This window comes from Leptosomus discolor, chromosome 12 (assembly GCF_034619465.1).
Source record: "Leptosomus discolor isolate bLepDis1 chromosome 12, bLepDis1.hap2, whole genome shotgun sequence".
NCBI lineage: Eukaryota > Metazoa > Chordata > Aves > Leptosomiformes > Leptosomidae > Leptosomus > Leptosomus discolor.
Window position 1 is genome coordinate 8,339,065 of NC_141402.1, and position 23,340 is coordinate 8,362,404.

General features: G+C 39.1%; 1 protein-coding gene across 2 annotated transcripts in view; it reads right to left on the reverse strand.

Moving 5' to 3' along the window:
• Positions 1-23,340, reverse strand: part of GALNT18 (polypeptide N-acetylgalactosaminyltransferase 18) — a 232,295-nt gene that overhangs the window by 40,266 nt on the left and 168,689 nt on the right. Inside the window, exons 7-9 of one of the 2 annotated variants that reach the window (XM_086472176.1) lie at positions 13,527-13,712; positions 10,484-10,621; positions 8,059-8,154 (exon numbers count right to left, since the gene is read on the reverse strand). In XM_086472176.1, coding sequence (XP_086328302.1) covers positions 8,059-8,154; positions 10,484-10,621; positions 13,527-13,712 — 420 coding nt within the window. The remainder of the gene's footprint in view (positions 1-8,058; positions 8,155-10,483; positions 10,622-13,526; positions 13,713-23,340) is intronic. The other variant, XM_086472177.1, reaches the window with a different exon arrangement.

The window sequence follows — 23,340 nt, forward strand, 5'->3', positions numbered from 1 at the left end:
AAAGTGTTGTACTGCCTGTTCTAGGCCAAGGAAGGACTGGTTGGGTTTGGAAACCTCTGAAACACCTCTGTAGCTCCCTGATGCACCTATCATATATTCTGAAAAGGCTGCAGCACTGAAAAAGTGTTCACAGGATGTAGCTTCTCAGGCATACATCAGTAAAACTCTCTACTTTGAAAGGGATTGCAAAAAACTAACACCGGGTTTTGCTTCCCTTGCGAACATGGTCATAGTTTCTATTAACTTTACTATGATCAAAATCAGGATTTATGCACTGAAAGATATTAAGAGAAATGCAAATAGCCTCAATAAAGTACTCAGTAGGAATGTCATATATAAGACATTAATTGCCATAGCAAACAGGCCCTTTATAGAATATGTTTAAAATAAAAATCAGAATTCCTTAATGCTTATAACCATCTTTGCTAGGCAGTTTCACTAACTCTGTAACTTTATCTTCTATTACTTGGACCTTTACTGATCTCAGCGACCTAGATTTAAAAAAAAAAAAAAAAGCTATTCTAGTACCAGATGCATTTACTGTGGAAACACCCGTGTTCCCAGACAGCTTGTTGTATGTACATAAAGTTAGTGTTAGGCCCAGCGCTTAGATCATTCCACAAGACTTAGTGAAAAAGGCAAAGGACACTGAGCCTGACTGTGCTCTGTCAGATGCAGCCTGTGGAAGAACATGAAGAGAAGCACAGACCCCTGGTGCAGGGATACCAAGAATCGGGCCGACCAGCTAAGATGGCACTTCGCTTTGTACGAATAATGACGCACTCACTTTGGCTGTATGTACACAGGAATGACTACTCTTTACTGCATGGTGTGGCTTTTCACTGCAAAGCAGATGGATGTTTTGTGCAGTTCAGTTTCTGTATAGCAGTCTTTATGTGTCTGCATACATAAAATAATCATAATAAACCAGGTAATTGCTAACTTCAGACCAACGTGGTAGCAGGTCCTTAGAAAGAAATGGTACTACGCAGAGCAATGTCAGATCAGACTGTCTTACACACAGAGGCTGAATGTGTCTAACATTTACCTTGAAGATAAACGTGAATATCAACCCTGAGTTTGCATGGGACTGACAGCTATTAAAACAGCTGCTGTGCTTATTTGACTGCTTAAAAAAGACTCCCTGAAAATGTTTATTGCAGATGTCTCATCTTCAGGGCAGTGATTTTTCAAGTTTGAAGGGTCAATCATTGATCCACATTAGCAGGTTTTGGTTTATATGCACACTTAAAAACATGGTCCTACTTCTACATAACAGAAGACCTTGTTTTCTGAAATGTATGTATTTCATAGTTGTTTCTCAGAATGCTGTATTTTTGGCCTAGAATAATTACGATTTCACTACAAGTTTAATTTTCAGCTGTAGGAAAAAAAGAATACATATTCATCCATACACCAGCTCAGTATGTGAGTCATCACAGCTATATGCTTAAACTTCAGAAACTCCTTTATCTAAAACTTTTCAGGACAGCAGTACTGTGGTGCCCTGCTGGCAGCAGTGTTAAGACCATCAAGGAAAAGCAGCTGCAGTATTCAGTATTTCCATGATTTTTTTTTTTTTTTAAAGCAAATCGAAAGGTGTCATGGAAAGCTTGACCTGTAGTAAACCAGATAATCCCATTTTGTCTATTAATTTCTCCTTATAAAATGGTATATGGCTTCTTGGTCAGCACACTTCACACACACAGAAAGCCACTCCTAAAAGGGCTACAGTTTCCGCTTTCAAATTCCCTTAAAACTCATTTTGCCAAAGCACATGGTTCTTCACCCAGCTTTCCTAGCACTGATGATTGTCCATTACAACGTGAATTTCATTAAGAAGAGGAATCTAAAGAAAAATTTTAACATTGTAACAGACTTATTAAACTTAAGGGTCTATTAAAACTCTATTTTGAGATGTTTATATTTGTAATGTCTCACTAACCTGAAGATCACACTAACGTTACTCTAGAGACGTCTAAATTATTCATTTAAAATAAACAGACAAATTTCTTCTTTTTTCCCCCAAATTATTTGCAAAGCAATTTTAATTCTTTTAATAATTATTTGCTGAATAATCTATCAATTATTCCCTCTCCTGGGTTTTACTGGACTTATAAACTTAGTAGGTTTATTGGACTAGTAAGTATACAGTGTTTGTGATCAACCCTGTACTTTTTTACCAGAATATAAATGCCTTCAGTGATAGGCATTTTAGTCATACATATTCTTGGTTACAAATTAACAAGTATCTGTGTACGAACAACCACTGTGCTAAGAAGTTTCATTGAAGAAAAAATAGTTTTTACAAAAATATATATAAATAACGTTTAAAAAGGAGCACTCATGAAGCATACAAAAGAGTTTTTAGAAGTTCATGGGAGCTTTTCTAACTGCTGTTTCCAGTACTTCACACACTGTGTAGAATACAACATTAAGCTTTCAGGTCAGAGTCTCATACCGTGTAAATCAGCCTAACTCTACTTGTTGGCATGACTTCCTTGCCTTGCCTTCAGCAGAGACGTAGTAATTCATACCAGACAGGGCTGTAGTCATCGGTTTCTGAGTGTCAGTTCTGCAGTCTCTTGCAAGAATATGAAAGGATATGAACGTGTGTTCCTTCTCACCCGCATTTCTTGTCTAGTAATTCTCCCAGCCTGGTCTTCTGACCCTGGTCCTGAACTTGAATTCCTCAAAATCTAATTGGTTTGTATTGACTTTCACATCCCTGGGTGAGCTTCGTGGTTTAACTGCTTATAAATTGAGAAATATATGAGCCAGAAGCTATTGAACAAGGGAACACAGAATTGCCCATTATCCCCTCAATCACAGCACTTTTCAAGGTAAATCTGTATGTAAAATATCACTTCATTAACTGATGTTACTTGTTTATTATACAATAGTTATAAAGTCTCTAATAATGTGGTGTTTCAGTCTCAGCAAAGAATCTTCCAAATTATCACTCAGAAGTAGTTTTAATGCAAGTGACACGCTGTCAGTCTGCCTTTGAGACTACAGGCAGTCTTCAACAACAAACATCCAGGCTCAGACAGTTCCCAGAATTAGGAAGAGAATGCAGTCAGGCCTGGGGCACGTACTTACTGCAACTACAAGTGACCATCTTGTCCATGCGAAATGGGGGCACTGCTGGAAATGGACCTTTTAAGGCCTAAACATATGACTGAATTGTAGCTTTGCTTCAGCAAGTTCAAGAATTAAAACAGTACCTTTATTCTTTTCTGCATGAACCACTTTTTTAAAAACAGCAAAACCCCCACAACCTCAGATGAACTTTTGTACTGTTTTGTTACTACTATTCTTCTGTCTTCCCTTTACATTTATCTTCTCTCACATTTTCCGTTACTGCCTGTCCACCTCATCTCCCAATTTTCCTGTTTCCCTCTATCATCATGCTGAAGGGGGGCTGCTTTCTCACACCCCCCAGCTGTCTCCAGTGTAGTCTCTTTGACCAAGAACAACTGTGGGCTGTTGTGCTTTGCCTTTGAGATGTTCTCATGCAATTAAAGCAACATGTTTTCTACCATCACTGAACAGTGGAGTAGGAACCTATTTTACCTGCTGTGGTTAACTATTTTACCATGTTGCATTTACTACGTTAGTCATTTTAATAGTTGCAGAAGTCAGTTTTGTTCAGCTGTTCTGAGAAGCAGCACCACTGCAGAGCAGAAAAGGCTTGATATGACAGGCTAAGACATACACTAAAAGCCCTTCCAAACGGCTGACCGGCAGCATACCAAAGGTACCAAAACCACCTTGTGGCCTTGCCTCATACACATCCAATAGCTGCCCAGTACCTGTGGTGGCTATGAGAAATAATAGCAGATGCTCAGGTGGGACAGTGATATTCTTGCTGATGAGCCTGGGAAGTTACGCCACATGCTGTATGTTGGTGTACAGATGGGAGTAGTAAGGACAGTGTTGATTTTGGACAGATAGTGACTAAAGGCAGGATGTGATGCTTAGGAAGCAATACGCTCTGGCAGCAGAACTGAGTTATGCTGTTCAGATGCCACCACTTAGACAAAGAAGTTCTCAACAGAATCTGTAATTGCCTGGGCAACATTTTGTAATGAAATCATATCTTACTAAAGACAAAGTAGTAGGAATTCTTCCCTCAAATTTGTAAGCACACATTGCAGGATTGCCACCCATTTGGCGCTACCAGTTTTTTTTTCACTGGTTGAACATCCAAGTTGTTCTACTCAGTGGATGGTGTCATAACTCCTGAGGCATCCAAGCTCCTGAAGATCAAGACCAAGACAAAATACGGCTGCCATGGGAAGCACTCTCTGAAGACAGAAGGAAAGTACAAAACCCACTTAATCGCAGATTCTAGTTTTTCAAGTGCCCTCCCTCCTTTCAGGCCAAGCAAAATACCCTTGCTGTGAGAAATTTTTTCTCATTAATAATATCAGAGGACTAAGGAAACAGACAGATTATGTTCTGATTTTTTATTCCATCCTACTATTTAACCACACGTAAGATGGGCATCAGTTTCTCTATTTGTAGAACAGTACTACAAAATAAACACAGTTACAAAACGTTCTTAAGATACTTGCAGGAATGAACTATGAATATGTAATGTCAGTTACAGTAGACATATGGAGTGGATTGCTGAAAGGCTGGGGAATCTGGATCACAGAAGTCCATCACTAATTCTGATGTCTATTTAAAATGAAATTGAAGCACTGCAGGGATAATTCTTTCTGATCATTTCATTGCAGTATTTGAGCATATTTCCTTGCCATTTTCTACTACTTTTAATTATGAAGCTACACATGATGTTCTTGATACTGTCTGCAAAAAATGGAGCATGGATTTTTCATGTCAGGTACACAGTTCCCTTTTTGTTGACTTCAATGATTTCTTTCCTGTATAAAGCATGCTAAAAAGAAACAGTAGCTTACATACAATTTTGAAGCTATTACTTGATGACAAAACATCTCATCTAAGTGATTTCCCATGCAAAAGAAGGAAAATCCAAAAAGATCTGAGAGAGGTTAGTGGTGCAAAACAAAAAAAGGAAGTTACCTAATTTAGAAGAGAGGCTACAGCAGTAAGTAAGAACAGCAACTTAAGCTGCGTGTGAGGGAATGGTTCCTGGCAGACAGATATATTAGATGCAATTGTGCAAAGCCCTCCATGGTGGCAGCTCTGAAACTGTAAATGGTATAGCTGCAATGGTAAAACTTCACACTAGAGCTAAGAACAGCATCACCAAAACCCTCAGTCATACAAGCAGTCCTGAATTAGGGGACTAATCTTTCCAACTAAGCTATTTTGATAAGGACTGCCAGGTGGGTAAAATAACCCCCTTTATATAGCACTTTGCCACTACTGGAGTAAAATCAGCATCTCATCAATATCTTTTGTTGTTACTGGCACTTTCACTAGGAATAAAAGGAGTATTTATTAAATTATTTCCAACATGCTAGAGGAAATATAAATGACTGAAGCTCTGCTTAAGCAAGAGATGCAATATGTGCAATGGAAATCTCACAGAAGTATGACAAACAGTGTTTGTTAGAGCCTTCCCTGTTAATACCATAATCCCTAACATAGCGAAAGTCTACTCCTCTTTTAAAGAAAGTTCTCACTCATTACCAGGATCTTGCTCATATACGGGCCTTTTTGGGGGTTGTTTTTAACATCATTAGTTACAAAATTAAATACATAATAATAGGAAGGAGAGACAACATTGTAATTATGAAAGGAGCAGAACCTTGTTAAGAAAAGTTTCCCTTGCCTCTTTTCCCTCTGTCATTTATTTGCTGCTATCTCATTTATACAGAACTTCAGCTGACATTCAAAGGTAGTTTGTGATCTGGTGAATACCGAACTGTGGTAATTGAAGTGACTTTTGATGTTGTTGTTTGTCTCTTAACTATAATTAAAATTTCTAATTGGAATTTACAACCATGCCTGTAGTGTATTGTTATCACAGCTGATGCGCCAGAAGAGTTATGGCACCCTCCCAGAAGATGAAGAATAATGGCTCTGGCTCACGGGTGAATTACACAGTTCCTTTAGTGAATACTGAGGACTAGCTCAAAAACCTCCTGGAGGCAAGCAATGGTTACCGCACAATTATGTGACAAATAATCCACAGCCCATGCAGTGAGCAAGTCTGATGGATGGGATTTTCAGATATTTTTGTCTTCGTCATTCATAATTTACTCAAGCATGATACCACTAGTGATCAATATTAAAGGCCCTCAGCAAAGGAAGCCACCACAGAACACAGTTGTAGCATGTGTAACTTGGCAAGGAAGTAGAGAATCACATCTGCATTTCACCAGACCCTGTGTTTCCAGTTTACTATGAGATCCAGGTACAGAGGGCAACACTACCTTGTTTCTCTATGTTTATTTCTGAGATATTGGGAGCATTCATTTTGCTGTACAGTCAAATCACATAACTGACAATTCCATGGGTAAAACCACAAAACTTAAGTGGCACATAATAGAGTCCTTTTGCGAAAGCAAATATAAAAGGTAGTCAGAGAAAAAAATGATTCAAACTGGAGGGATTTTTCACTTTCTCCAGTTGCTCCCGCAAATACATCCATTTCCTTTACGTGATTTTTGCTTATGTTACTTTTCAGAGGTAGATAATCTGCACATCTGTCTTTGACAGGCATGTTCTAGATCATGTAACATTATTTTTACTGCCAAGATTTGCCTAGAAACACTTTCACCTATGCCCATGTACTTAGCCACTTTGGGAGATACAAGGTCTTTACCCTTTTGTTTGCCAAGTTAGCTGTTGCATAAGAAAATGGGAAGGTTTTGGTTATTTGAGTCTTTGGCACATACTAGAGTAACAGGACAAAAAGGAGCTTTAGAAGAAGGGCTTTCACAAGAACAGGGATTGGAATTTGACACAGCTGCATGGTGTGAAGAAGGTGGCTGTACATTTCAGATTTGCAAAGATGACACAGTAAATATGTCAAGCAAAAACGATGTTGCTTCAGATAATGTACAAATAAACTGTATGTATACATATGTATGTATGTAAAATGTTTTAAAATGCATTGTTTCATTCATACAACATGCACAGTTAAAGATCAGAAATGATAGCTTTTATCAACAAATCTGAGTCAGTGCTGACTCTCGTATTCCTTAAAGTCTTTCAAAACAAATACACAAACTTCATTGTCAAAGCACTAATATACCAGTGTGTCCTAGGTTACAGTGTAAAATGTGCCAAAAGGGAAAAAAAAAGTATTCTATTACCATCTTCAGGAGCTGTTGAGACCAGGTGGGGCGGTGCTCCCTGCCTGCCCCCTCTGGACTGTCTTCTGTTAATGGCCCATCAAGGAACTGCACAACTCCCCATCCCATTGTGAGATGCTCCGCCCGGGGGGGAAGGAGCCAAGCAGTCCATGCTAAATAAAAACTGAGATCTCGAACACCCTAGCAGCCTTCTTCCACTGGGTTCCCGGAGGAGCTTCCCCCCCCCCCCCCCCCCCCTCCCCGCTGGAGTTCCAGAGGACAAGAGCTACCTACCTACCACTGGACCTTTGGAGGAAGACCAGACCCTTTTACAAGATCGCTGCTTCAACAGAACTACATCCATCGCTTCAGGAGGACTGCAGCCACCATCTTATCGGACTGCTACTGCCACTCTAACAGGGTGTCAGGTTGTATTTCTGACTCTGTCAGTGTAAACTAGCGGGTTGGTTTTTTTTTCTTTCCTGCCTTGTGTTATATATATATATACATATATATATGTGTAAAGAACTGTTATTCCTATTCCCTATATCTTTGCCTGAAGGTCCCTTAATTTCAAAATTATAATAATTTGGAGGGAAGGGGGTTGCATTTTCCATTTCAAGGGAGGCTCCTGCCTTCCTTAGCAGACACCTGTCTTTCAAACCAAGACACAGTGATTCTCAATTTACAGCAGAAACAATGTTCTAGCTTTCTACTAAACAGCTTATGGAGGTTGCAGAAAACAATGACAGGTACAAGATGGTTCCTCCTGCACAGACTACTAAGAGCAGCAGCAATATCAGAAATCATTAGACAAACTAACCTGTGGTGTCATGCCATGGCAGATATACATGATTGGGATATTCTCCGTGTCTGGCCCTTGATCAAGGCACAAATCACTTTTCAGGGAATTCTGTAGCTAAAATAAAGAGAAAGAAAAAGAAATCAAGCAAGTCTTACATGAGAAAAAGATGTTGTTGATTACTATTTTTTCTTCGCAAAAAAAATCATACACAGTTGAGCAAAGAAATACGCACAATTAAAAATACTTGTTGCAGTGAAGATATTGAAGAGAAAACACCTGGACTAGATTCTTCCATGTAGATTATCTATCACCACTGATTTCAATAATGTTGCACAAGGTTTCAGAGAGGGTAGATTTCAAAAAGCTTTCAGAGATAGCAATAATTTTTGATACATGTCTCTGGTACACGCTATATATGAAAGACAGATTTTTATACCAGCGCAGCTAGCTGAGCAGTATGGATGGAGTTTCAAACACGCAGAAAGCCCTGTAATAAACAGCTTTACAGAATCACTCGGGAGAGTCTTCTGATTTCTGGAAATAATTCAAAAAAATCCTTTCTGCTGACACTCAGAGACTTCTGGCCAATTGGTATGCACTAGCTCTTCTTTGCCTTATTCCGGGCTAACCCACGCACAGCAATCTAGCTATGAACAGACTGCAAAGTACTTGGCCCTGTTCATCACAAAGCCCTATATATTACCTGTGCAACGCTGAGACAGAATTTTCTGAAAGTGAAGTGCTAAATTAATGAGCACAGACAGCTGGAAGGTCTTTTTAAAGTGTGAGGCCAGAGGTGTGGATTGCATACTCATGGGCATGTATAAAGGTGTTCAGTGGTGTAAGATCAGTTTAGAGAACAGGGGAGAATTGTCTGATGGAGGGAGGGAAGAGGTGATGTGGTTTGCAACCATCTGTGATTAACTGAGCAGTCCTGTTGGCTGTGTACAGGAGTCTCCTTTGAGGAAAACAAATCGATACGCTTAAAAAGGAAGTCTAGAAGTGTACTAGGATGTAAGAAGTGTGGACAAGCCAGAGACTGAAGCCAGGGAGTGCATAAAGTCAAAACCACTGGCACACTTTAAGCCCAGCCAGCAACAAAGCACCATGTGGCTGCTTGCTTACTCTTCCCCAGCTGTGATGGGATGGGGAGGAGAATTGGAAGAAAAAGGTAAAGCATCATGGTTTGAGATAAGGACAGTTTAAGAGGACAACACAGGAAAGAAGAAACAAAACTAATAAAAGAATACATAAACCCCACGATGCGCAATACAATTGCTCACCACCCAGAACCCGACGCTCAGCCTGTTCCTGAGCTGTGAACCCCCAGTTATATACTAAGCATGACGTCATAGGGTATCGTATATCCCCTTGGCTGGTTTCAGTCAGCTGTCCTGGCTGTGCCCCCTCCCAGTGCCTTGTAAAAATTAACCCTATGCCAGCCAAACCCAGGACAGCCATGAACTCATCTCTACAAGATTTCCAACTCCAAACCTAACTGTAAATTCAGTAATAGACAGGACGAATCTCAACACTAAAAAGAAAATATGCATTAGGTATCAATACTGGCCTTATTCTTAGCTGCAAGCCTTGAGAATTAAATAACGTTTCCTCTCTCAAAGCTCTGTATTACTTAGCCCTAAACGTAACCACAACCATGACTCTAATTGTAATCAGATGTTAGGCACCACGCCCTATCCAAACCAATGATAAATAATAGCCTTATGAATTCATGCCTGGATCCATCACTACCTTGGGCTTTTCAAAACCTCTTCCACAAACTCAAGCTCTAATTCTCTAGCTCTACTAGCTTATTATGGGCCCATATTAACTTACTATACTTATCTTCCGCATCATGCACACCTGCCCTCTCTGTTCAGCTTGCTGGTTTTCTAGGGGCAACAATTGTGGCTGCTTTAATTAGCACAGTACAACTCGAGCGTGATTTCAACATTTCGACATTCAACCCATACATAGGCAAGGGTACTACTATCACACAAGTAATTATGATGATGATGATCCCAAAATACAGGTATTTGGGGTTCTAAATTAAGATCTGGCTACAATATTAAGAAGCTTACAGTTCAGAAATATTGACCCTATTTGGTTAATTCACCTGCTGCCACACACCTTCCAACTGACAGCTCCAACATGTCTAAAAAATCAGGTCTTGAATATCTCTGAGTGGAACGCAAGCCACGAAACAAACAGACAAATGAACAAAAAATCAGGGAGGAAGACAACATTCAGAACACCTCAGCATGAACTACAGCACAGCAGCTGCCTCTGTCAACTAACCAGTCTAACAAATTATTTAACTAGTGACTTCAAGTTTATCTGATTCTTCTACTTAAAAGCCAGGCATTGTCTTCATGAATTACTTCCACTATTACACCTTTGTCCCCCACCTTTTTAGAATGGGAAATATAAACAAGATCCTTACCACCCCATAGGCGACAGTATCTGAATACATTCTCATTTCTGGATACACGCTGACAAGGTACCACCTAAAGGTCTTGCACTGGAGCTTTTTCCTCAAGGCCTTCCTCTCAGAAATATCACCAATATCAATTCCGGAGTCCTGCACATAAATAAAAGGTCAGAAAAAGCAGAAAAGACATCAGTGATACACTTCTGCATAAATTAAAAATCCAGAGTCTCCCTCACCGCAAAGATGATTATGACCTACAGTAATTATCAGCTTTTGGTTGCGAAGTGAGTCTGTTACCTGCACACACTCCTTAAGTGCCCCAATTAAATATGATACAGGTCCCCATGGCAGGGTGTCTTTCAAAGTCTGCTTTGGTCAATGGAACCACTCCTGTTGACTTCAGTGGGATTTAGATCCAGCTTCCAATGACTATCCCTGTTGTTCTCTGATTTCCTGGCACTTTCCAAATCCAAAAGTAATTGGCAGGAAGTAGCAAGTTGCCCTAGAAACAACCTTATTGCTGGCATCCTGCTGTGGCCTAATCATTAGTATATGACACTTTCTGGCCATTTCTGAAGGCCAGGTTTACTGCTTCACTGCAAAAAGCAGAAGCTCTACTCACCTTTTTGAAATATCACTTATTAAATTTCTCTTCTAACACAAAAAGAGAAGTTGCTATTTCTGTTAAAAGCAATCACAGAATATTCTCTCTCCTAATTTTTATTCTCCTTTACATTTCTGGCTAACCTAATTTCTACTTATCATAAGAGCAGATCATAAAGTGTGAGTTTCATAAAGTCCCTATACACATAAATCAATAATTTATCACATTAAAAATCACACAGCATACATTTTTAGATAAGGATCTAAGTGCAAATCCACGGCTGCTATTTGACAGAAAGTAGAATAAGATATTTTGCTCTACCACTTCTGCCTCAGAACAAAACACAGGATAAATAAATTTTCATAGGGAAATCCTATAATCTATCTACTTAAACAATAGCCTTTACTGGGCCATAAATGCCCCAAAGATTTTGTCAGCCACCAGATATGATTTAAAAATAACATCAGAAGCATTGAATTTTCTTGACTACACATCAAAAAGGTATCTTTATAAGTATCTAGGTTTCTGAGCTGCTGAAGCAAAAACTGCTTCTTGCATCCCAAAGCACTGAATTAATGTTAATCTGGAAGAAGTATATTTTATTACAGAAGCATTTCCTAACTAAAGTAAAGTAAAATTGACTTCCACATTAAGCAAAGTATACTAAAAAGTAAGAAACTGAGGTCCGGCACAAACAGGCATAACTCTAGTTAATCCTTAAAAATGATGACTCCCCTCCCCTCAAGCCCTACATCATTCATAAAACTTAATGTGGAACTACTCCTTAAGTGGCCATTTTTTCCTGACTTTTCTAGCAAGTGACGAGCTAGAGGAACATGCTGTAGAGTGCTGTAAGACAACCAACTGATGCCATGGACAAATCCCGTTCATGCACCACTCCAGCTGCACTTGCCAGTGTATCTGCCACTTGCGTGAAGGAAAAGGAGGATGCCAGCACAGACTTCCAGCACTAACAAAGCTTCTTGGGATCAGGTACTAAATTGGTCCAGTGCATCCCAACTCCTTTCTCATTAAACCCTGCAGGCAGCAATGCTCATTTCCTCGCAGTTTATTGTATAAGGGAAGAGAGAGCATCTGGGGCCTCAGTAATCACATCCTCCCATGCAGCTGGACAAGGAAAATAGCTCACACGTAGCACACTGGTTTCATCACCAGCAACAACTCACTGTGTTCCCCAAAGCTCAGAATATGATGTTCATAGAGGACTTTTGTGCTAGTGCTTTCATGGTATATCATGTGGCTAATTCTGCAACCTGAAAATAAGACTTCCCCACTTTGCCAAAACTATCTATTCTTAACCATGAGTGATAAAGAAAACTATTGAAAGTATCTGAATCAACATCAGCATTCATATATCTAGCTGGTTTTTGGTTTCTGACCTTTTTTCCTTATTAAACTAAAGGAAGAGAAGTACAGCATTTTATTTCTCAAATGAGAAATGGCAGCAAAACCAGTTTCTCCGAACAGCTGCAAAATCACTCAGATTTTACAGAGATTTTATTAAAGAAAAAATAAATTGCCCAAGTTAATTTATTAAGTCTAGCATATTTGCTTTTGTTGTAATGATGAGAACTCCACACTATAAGTCAATCCTCAAATTCAACTACAGCCATCATTTCCAATCTCTAGGTGGAAATAACCTATTCTACATGGATCCTGAATATTTGTCAGAATAGGTACAGTCACGTTTCTCAGAGCCCTATAGGTCTTAACAGTTCATAGATTAAACGCCATTGACTACAGAAATGAAGAACAACTAAAATCAGACATCAAACTGAACTCTCAGGTTAGCCATCCGACATTATCTTTTCTGTATGACAGACCGACCATTGCTCATCTATGGAAAAGAAATCTGGACAAGCAGGCCAAAAGGGAGTTGCAGCTAGATTCTGCACTATGTCATAACATCCACCAGCTACCCTTACTCCGATGTGAAATTACTCAAAAGTAATACACCCACACTTGAATCAATAGGTGTTAACAAACCCTTGCCCCTTGGCAAAACTTCCCTCACAAATCTGGTGGAATTATAGCGCTCTCTGATGGTAAATAAGAGACTTAAACTGAAAATAAGATGTGTAATATAGATTTGATGCTTCTTTTTTTCATATTTCTGCAGCTACTAGATTAAAATCTCCACGAAGAGCCATCAGTGAGAATGATAAACTTGACAAGAAATTAATTTTTAAGGAACATGAAGATAAAGAAATTATTCTGGGATATGACACAACTACATGTATATTTTTTTATATATATATATATGTAAGTGTGTATGTGTAGGCATATCTCACGCCTATATGTAAGACATAAATACTTACATATGTGTATACAAATAACAAAACCCTAGCAGAAAAATAAAAATTCAGAGTAGGAATCAAAACCAAAAGGTTCTAAAGCCAAAGCTTGCAAACACCAGTCTCTATGACTCACCTCCTGAGGTATGTTCCACGCCATATAGACATGGCTCTTAAATTCATCCATCCAGACTTCAGCCACCCTTAGTGCATTTCTCCGGACATGAGCAGTTAGATCTTCTGTGTAGGGTTTATGTGCTCTTTCAATGTGGGCAATCCTGGAGCAAGGTAGAACCTCAACACTTCCTCCACATTGCCATACCTAGGAGGAAAAAAGACATTCTGCTAGTGAGCTCCCCACACCACTGCTGTCCTTTAGTAATACACTGAAATTATTTTATATCTATATTTGTCATTGTTACAAAGGAGAATAACAACTCGAGACTTAGTTGACTATGCAGAAGGTTTTTTTAGACAGCCATGAGAGGAGCGAGTCATTACCTTTCCTTACCATGAATTATTACTACTATTTAACCTTACTACAGGATTATTACACTACCAGTAGCCTCTCATCACAATCTTCCTGGACTAATTTAGCTATTCTCAAGATTATTAATAAAATTATTTATAGGCCATGCAAAACAATAGTGTCTGGGTTCAAGTTTTAATGCCTTGCAGGCATTTCCCTAAGATTGTGCAGTCTATCTCAACGCATACACACACTATTCAGAATCTTGAAATAGGAAGCCTTCATCAAAGGGAAACAAAACCAATCAACTTTTCAAGATCTCTAATGTTTCAGGTTCTAGGAAGACTAGGAATATAAATGCATCTTATGCTTTGCTTTAAACATAGGTCAGAAAGGATCAGGTTTATTTCTTTTAAGAAGGAGTGACAAAGACTAAGACTGCCTAATGAAAATGTGTCTGAACAATTTCAACACACACTACTCTTATAATATGTTTATAATGTAGATTACTGTACCCTCAAGCGTTTTCAGTTTTGCCCACGACTGCATTTAAGTGAATGTCCATAATGTTAATCCTAAGTACTGCACTCATTTCTGATTTTCTCTCTTTCTGCTTTCAACAAAAGAGAAAAGCACTTTGGCAGCCTTAACAGTCAGTTAAGTGCTTGAATTATTTTACATAGAAGCTTTTTTTCTGTGTATCTCGTATTATGTAAACTTCCTAACAAGATGAAGGCAGCCCATTCATAATGGTTGAGTGAATGCTGCTTAGGTGAAAACGCAGATGTACTCAAACTGTTTGATCCTGCTGAACAAGTACCTCAGTGTCCCAGAGGCAGGTGTACTCACTGAGAAGTGACAGTTTGCCTTATGATACTGCTAGCAGAGATTCCTGAGGCTTGGTATCCCATATCAAGAGAGCAAAACATGAGAGTGAAGGTGCTCCTTCCTCGTACAGCTCATCCAGGAGACAGAGTATTCTGGTCTCCCTCCTAGGAGCCAGCGATGTGGGTTGGCAGAACATCATGTTCTGGAGCTGATCTCAGACCTCTCGGGTCTGTCCACCCTATATGCATATGCTCTACTAAGGAGGCACTTTGTTCAGTCATTCATTTTATATATTTAGACATCTGGCTTGAATACAGCATTTAGGCATTTGGCAGCTCCTGAGACCAGAAAATGTGGCATGGATTCAGAATGTTTACAAAGCTTTTTCTGAACTGGTGCCTAATTGCATTCAGCATATGCTGGGAGAAGAGATATAGCCTTGGTTTTCAGAGCTCTCTGCAAGATGAGCTATCCCATGAACTTACTGTACAGTTGAGAAGGGAGCTGAAAAGACTTCAGTATGTCTCCGTGTCCAGAACTTGGAAAACCGCAAGAGTAAATAAACATAGCCATTACTAACACCAGGGCAAAACCGAGGTGATCATAAATATTTAAAAATAAACGGGCAATTGATCTGGCACAAGAATAAATAGTCTGGAAACAACATTTGTGTCCTGTCTTTCTAAATATAATAAAAAGTGAGCAACCCAGTTTAATGATCTAACAAAAATAATAGTTAATTTTAAATTGCTCAGCTACATTTCCTAATAAAGATTAAATGTGAAGTATCATTAGGCTTTGCTCACACAATGCCTGCTTTCAGTCCAAGCCATTTCTCAGTACAGCATAGACATCTAGCTATAAATTACTGCAGAGTTACTCACTATACACAGCTTGAACTAGCATCATAAAAGCCAAGGAAGATGTAGAGATGGTTGTAACTCAGCCTAGGACACGACAATTCACATACCGCATACGCTGCCTACTTTGCCTAGCCTTTCCTCATTTTGACTAGGGATGGCCTTTGATCCAAGTCCAACATGCAGACACCAAAACCTTTCGTGGGATTTTAAGAGTTAGGTCTGAATGCCATCTTGACAACAAGCTGAGCCAAAAATTCACTGTCTATAATAAGCTGAATTTCCAAGTAAATTTCTAGGATCTAAAAATCTGAAGAGCAGACTCATCTATAATTTTAGTACTGATTCAGTAATCAGTAAAATCTAATTTGACTTTCTAATGAAGTCATATGTGTTTTCAAAAAACATCCTGATATGACAAAGTCTTTAATACAGTTTGTAAAAAACAATTACCCACTACCTGAATAAACACCAATTAATCAAATCTGGTGGCCACTCTTTTGTCAGTCTTCGTTGTATTTCCAAAGACTAATTAATTACTCTGCAAGAACCATGGATTCACTTAAAAACTGAATGCTAAGAGGGAGCTGTCAATACAAATGCTGACATAACAGGCGGGTTGCATTAATATCTTCAAAAATAAATCCTATTATTTCTAAGCAAAAATATCCTGCAATCCATGGAAATGTAACCAGCACGCACCAAAAGTCTAGTCCTAGAGATATATGCTAATAGTTTCCATATATCAAGACGAATAAAAGTCCTTTAATTAATGACTTTTTAAAAAGGAAGACGAGAAACACGTGATTCAAAGATATGGGAATCCTAAGTCACAGTGTGAGCAGAGCTTGCAGTTACAGCACTAGACAACAGCACTACCCTAGATGTAAGCTACGAAGCCTTGCAGAGCACTCGCAGAGTCAATGCTGATGCAATACTTTATAAGGGCAGAAAGCACAATCCTGACTTGCTCAGCTGTTCACACCTAGGACAAGCCATGGTACCTTTCTCTCCCACAAGCGTTCTCTGCCAGTGGGATTACACTATGGTGAGAAACCTCTTTCCTCCAAACATTTCATTGCACTTAGAGAGAGGCCAGTTGCAAAGAAAGAAAAATCTATGTAGGCATTAAAGTGGAATTTTCAAAGGGCATGAAATTCTCCTGGAATCTCAGGAGATTCTGTATTCCCAACTGTCTAAAACACATGCAAAATCTCCAGCCAAAGAATGAAGGGCTTTGCTAGTCAAACACTAAATATTAAACACTATACTGACCAGGATATATGAATACTAAAGAATATAACATGATTAACTGACTGCTACAGAAGATGTTAGGTTTTCTTCATTCTTCCCTGATTATATTTGAAAGAAGGGAAATTCTTGCAGCTAGGTCAAGAACACACATCCATTGTTTCTTTCTTTCTTAGACAAACTGTCCGTATAAACCTGACTCCTCCTAGCTCCCCCATCTCCTTACTCCTGTAAATAAATCCATGGTACTCCACCCATCATGTTGGAGCCATTGTGGATGGCTGAATGGTTTTTCAAGACATCTTGAAAAGGTATAAATCTCACATCAAAAGAGAGATTCAGTAATTATTCTGAACCAACACCTTTTGGTCAAAGGAATTTTTACTTTTTTTTTTTTTTTTGTTCAAAAATGAATTCTTTTAATACTAAGAAATCTATTTTCTTAAAGACAACTCAGAGGCAAGTTGCAAAGTCTTTTAGAGTGGTCTGTTCTTCATCTAATAAAATTCCTGCAGATAAGAAATTGTCTTTAAAGTTAAGAAATAGCAATAGCAATCGAGGGGTCAATTCCTCACAACTTCACGTGTTTCCCCTGTGAATTTCACAACTATTTTTTTGCTGTCATCAGTAATCCTTATTCAGGCTTCATCCATACTGAATAGCAGCTTTCTAGTTCTCCAGCACTGTCATTTTATGTGATGGCTACAAATAAATACAAAGGTTTAAAATCAGTGAACCTTTTCCAAATTATCACCCATGACTTTAGCAGAAAGTCTAAAGATAAAAGAGCTTCAAAGACTATTTTTTTAACCACATGGAATGTTTTGAAGTAAAAGTTATACCTCTGAGCATACTGTCACTGCAATCAGTAATACTTAATAACAAACCCACTTGTACAAATTGCAAGGAAGAAACTTGATGAATTTCCTGAACTACAGTTAAAAGGAAATAGAGCACCTTTTCCTGTTACCCATGAAGTTGTTTTACCTATAGTAGCAAGAGGTGGAAATTGCTAGCAATAGTCTCCTGCCAAATCCCTAAACATACATGTACACTTCTCAATAATAACATATATGCTTCCATCGTTGTGATAGCAATAAACAATAAATAGCAATTCACATTTAATAAACAACAAATAGCAATCCACATTTCATTCTGTAAAAGCATCAATTAAAAACTGTACCAATGGGTCTCAGGCTTTGCCTTAAGGCAAAGACCTTAGAAAGTTTTCAAGTGTGAGGGACTGTGTATATTGGGAGTACTTAGCAGGATTGCTGGAGCCCCAGCAATGCAGAAAGTTTGGTTTCATTTGGAGGAATTTCTTGAGGTTCTGATCCTGCTTGTTCACTTTGCAAAAACAGTATTTTAAAAAAACAAAACACTAACTGAAATTTCCCTTCCAAAGAGCTCTTGGAATCCACTTAGCGTGTTTTCAATGCACCCTTCCAAGAGGGCCTTAGAAAGGGCTCTTTATTCTTGAATTTCCTGAGGAGGTTTATATACTTGTTACAGCCCCAAGAAGGGCATAGAGGGCTTTCACTTCTTGAAAGAGTTTCTTCATCACTAGCAAAAGGTAGTAAAATTCCATAAAAAATTCAAGGTGTAAAGGGACAACAGCAGTGCCAAGGCAACTTCTAACACTTAGAAGCCTGAAAGACTAAAACCAGCAAAGTCTACGACCTAAACTAAGCAAAGTAAGTGGGAGATGATAGCAACATTAAATGAATACATAAAATCTATTTAGAAAAAAAAGTGGGGGGTTCGGGGTGGAAATCTCCCTCTTAAATCTGCAGTTGTTTTAACTTACGTGGAGAATTTGTCCAAGCTCTAAGCACTTCTTAACTGTTCATTTACTGAAGGTACACTTACATGTAAGGTGTAATTGTGGCCCTACATCTGTGTGAATCTATGTTCACCAAAGTTCAAGTAGCCCCCAGAACAAATACAAAACATGTTCTCTGCACTAGAAGAGCCCTGAAAACACAGGACACGTAAAACTGCAGAGAGAACACGGGTGGTGGCACAACAGATCAGCTGCAATTTCCACTCTGTTAAAGGAGTAAAGGACCAAAGTACCAGGCAGTCCAGCAGGATGGCACAAGTGAGGCAGCTACAGGAGTAGTAACACACCAAATGGCTTCTTTAAGTATTTTGCAAAGGTGTTACTCTTAATACCCCTGTGCTATCATCCCTCACTCGTTCCCACCAAAACAAGGGCAGTAGTGACAGCATTTGCACAGCCTTCAGCGTGCAGCAGAGACGAGTGACTCACACATCCTTAGAAATGCCTAAAACAATCTGGTTATAATTTTTTTTTAGAGCAGATTCCGTTACATCTGGAAAATCTGTTTCACTAGATAAAGGGTCTCCATTTCTATTTATATTTATTTTAAAATCCATATCCTTTAGTAAATCCCTTTCAATTGCATTTAGACATATTTGAATTTGCATATTTAATTAAAACAATTACAGGTCTGAAACTGATCCCTCTCAAATATTTAATTTATACTTCATTATAAAATGATATAACACTTCTTCATTAAAAGTGTTTCTTTTTATCTCTTTAATCATTGAGTGTTCTTTTCATGTTGTGGAAGCTTAATCTAATAAAAAAATAAACCCTACATGATGCTGAGCAGTTTATTAGCATGTACTGCGTTCATTAAATTTACACAGATCATGCAGTTTCTCCAAGAACTGATTAGACCTTGTTTGAAATCGTTATTTCATTTGGACTGCAAATACAACTTTTTAATAATTAGGTGATTTCTCAGAAAGATGAACCAATTTCTAGCTTCTGTGAAGTCTGCAAATGACAAAGTTAGAAGAACTCATTAAAGATGCCCTGAAGACAAAAAACAATAGTCAGTGTAATTAATTACTACTGTGGATACAAACAATTAGTCACCAATATCTTTAAAACATATTTTGGGGAAGAATTTAATGCAAAAAATATTTGTGATTTGTTAACTTTTGTCATTACCATTATTTGTTTACTGATTATCAATAACGAGCTTGATGCTTTACAGGGCAAGTATGAATAAATTATTTTTGTTCAATACTATGAGCTAAGTCAGTAATAATTTTGGGGTCTGCATTTTTATTTTAGTATCTTGACAGGTGACTGCAAAAAGGACAGAGAAAATGGTGAGAAACAAAGCTCACTGAAAGCAACGTTCATGTTTCCAGTAGCAATCAGATGGTTTTGGATTGCACCCTGAAAGTTTTTGGTTTGTCATGTACATTTAGGTATCTGTGTCTCTAAACCCAGAAACTATACTCACTGGATGAAACAAGTTAATCTTTATTTAGGTCATATCTCCACTGAAGTCAGATGATCTTCACTAAATAATTGCAGTAGTGATAATAAGTACTGATGGGTTTGGCTAACTTTCCCCAACTTCAGCAAGAAGCCATGCACAGCTTTGCTTATTCCACTGGTCTCAAATAGTTTCCCTCTCATTGAAGAAGTTGCCCAAACTTATCCACTTGTGTGTGAGATCAGCTTTTTTCCATAACCAAGCTGATCATCTTAACACGAAACCATAAGCAACCTACAAAAACACCCCCCCAACAATCTAGAAGAATTTTTAAAAGGAAGTAACAGGTTTGAACGTAACTAGAGCTGCTCTCTTTTTAAAATGTAAATTATCCCTTAAATCTTGTTTTCGAAGTCATCATTAATTGCCTCATTGGCCTCATTTTACATTAATTCTGCCTTTATAAAACACTCTCATTTAAAAAGTAATACATGTAAAGATACTTCCCATATTGAATTGTCAAGCGTTTCCTTCCTCTTTTAGCTAATTGCTTTATTATGTACTTTTTAAATTGTTTTGTTCTGCAGGGATTAATTTCACACATATCTTCACAAGCTGCGAAAATTTTACAATGTATTGTTAAACTCTGCATGTTCTGTTGCTCGTTTACAATTGCAGGAACTACTCTATCCCTTGTGTTAGTAGGAGATAACATGCTTCAAGGGTCACTGAAGGCATATGGCTTCATTCAGTTTTCTTTCCAATGTGTCTATCTCATTGCTAGGCACAGCAAATAACTGACACAGAAATCACTACATTGACAAGTTTAAGTCATGAACAGGAAGTAAAAGTAGTAACTTGTCATATTAGAAGGCAAAAAAGCAGCAAACTGAATGACCAGATCACCACTGGTTTAGTATTCATGGAGCAACTTGCTGCACTGCCCATCTTTTACATTTTTACCTTTCTCTCCCTTACCACAACTGTACTTGGCTTGATCAGTCTTGTTAGTCTTCCACTAATCCTAGAGACCTGATCAGTATCAGAATATGAAGCTAAGAATAGAACAGGATAGAATATTTCAGTTGGAAGGGACCTACAGTGATCATCTAGTCCAACTGTGTGACCAAAAGTTAAAGCATGGCATTAAGGGCATTGCTCAAATGTCTCACACACTCACAGGCTTGGGGCATCGACCACCTCTCTAGGAAGCCAGTTCCAGTGTTTGACCACCCTCTTGGTAAAGAAATGCTTCCTAAAAAGTCACCTCTAAACCTCCCCTGGGGCAGCTTTGAACCATTTCCATGTGTCCTGTCACTGGACACAGGGAGAAGAGATCACCACCTTCCTCAGGAAGCTGTAGAGACCCATGAGGTCACCCCTCAGACTCCTCCTCTCCAAACTAGACAAACCCAAAGTCCTCAGCTGCTCCTCATAGGACATGCCTTCCAGTCCTTTCACCAGCTTTGTTGCTCTCCTCTGGATGCATTCAAGGACTTTCACATCCTTCTTAAATTGTGGGGCCCAGAACTGCACACACTACTCAAGGTGAGGTCACACCAACGCTGAACACAGTGGGATCATCATCTCTTTTGATCAGCTGGTGATACTGTGTTTGATGCACCCCAGGATGCGGTTTGCCCTCTGGGCTGCCAGGGCACACGGCTGACTCCCGTTGAGACTGCTGTTGACCAGCACTCCCAGATCCCTTTCTGCAGGGCTGTTCCCAGCTTCTCCTCTCCCAATTTATACTTGGGCCTGGCATTACTCTGTCCTCAGTGCAGAATCTGGCATTTGGACTTGTTAAGTTTCATCCCCTTCATCATTGTCCAATGCTCCAATCTATCTGGATCCCTCTGCAAAGCATCTTGTCCCTCAAGAGAGTCAACAGCACCTCCCAGTTTGGCATCATCAGCAAACCTGCTAATGGTGGATTCAATTCCTGCATCCAGATTGTTGATACGTGTATCGAACGGGTCCTATAATTGAATCTTGAGGAACACTGCTGATGACCAGTCACCAGACAGATGTAGCCCTATTCTCTACAACTCTTTCAGCTCTGCCCTTCAGCCAGTTCTTTTCTCAGCACACCATGAACCTGCTCAACTCACAGTTGGACAACTTGTCCAGAAGGACGCTGTGAGGGACAGTATCAAAAGCCTTACTAAAATCCAGAAAAACAACCTCCACTGCCTTCCCTTCATCCACTAGACAGGTGACCTTATCATAGAAGGATATCAAATTAGTTAAACAGGACTTTCCCTTTGTGAACCCACATGTCTGATGATCGCATTATTCTTTAAATGCCCTTCAATAGTACCCAGTATAATCTTCTCCATAATTTTTCCAGGAATTGAGGTTCAACTAAGAGGTCTGAGTTTCGTGAGTCTTCCCTCGCACCCTTGTAAATTAAAATAACATTGGCTAGCTTCCAGTCAGCAGGGACCTCACCAGACTCAAAAAGACCTTTGGTAGCTGATAAAGATGGGTCCTGCCATAACATCCACTAGCTCCTTCAGTACCCTGGGATGAATCCCATCAGACCCCATGGACTTGTGAACATTCAGCTGATACAGCTGGTCCCTTATGATTTCAGTGTCCACAAATGGAAAGTCACTGTTCCTCCGACTCAGGGGAGCAGGCAGCCCAAGGTCTATCAGTATTACTAAAGATTCAGGCAAAAAAAACATATTGAATGCCTCTGCTTTTTCTTCGTCCCTATTAGTCAGATGACCATCTTCAACAAGTACCGGTCCGATGTTTTCTTTAGACCTCCTCTTGCTATTAATGTATTTCAAAAAGCTTTTGGTTTTTTTTGTCGTTGTTGACACAACACTGGCCAGTTTCAACTCTAATTGAGCTTTGGCCTTTCATGTCTTCTCCCTGCATACATAAACCATGGCTGATCTTGCTTCCAGAGATCATACAATTTTTTTCCTTTGAGAAATTTTCTTTGAGCTCAATGAGGAGTTCTCTGTTCAGCCAAACTGGTCTTCCACCCCTCTTGCTTGACTTACTACACAAGGTGCTGTGACATATGTAAAGGTATCTGGTCTTTGCAGCTTTGACCCAAACGTACTGGGTCCATCCCGGTGAATCCATCCCAGTCATCTACTCAGTTCTGTTACACCACAACAAGCCCATGCTCTCCCACACTGGATTTGCTCTAATCTTTGTTAGATTACTAAATCACTCTTGCAGTACTAAAAACTCTCCATGAAATTAAATCCTAGAGAGGTGTCACCTCAGTATCACATTAAAACAAATATGGAATCTTCACAG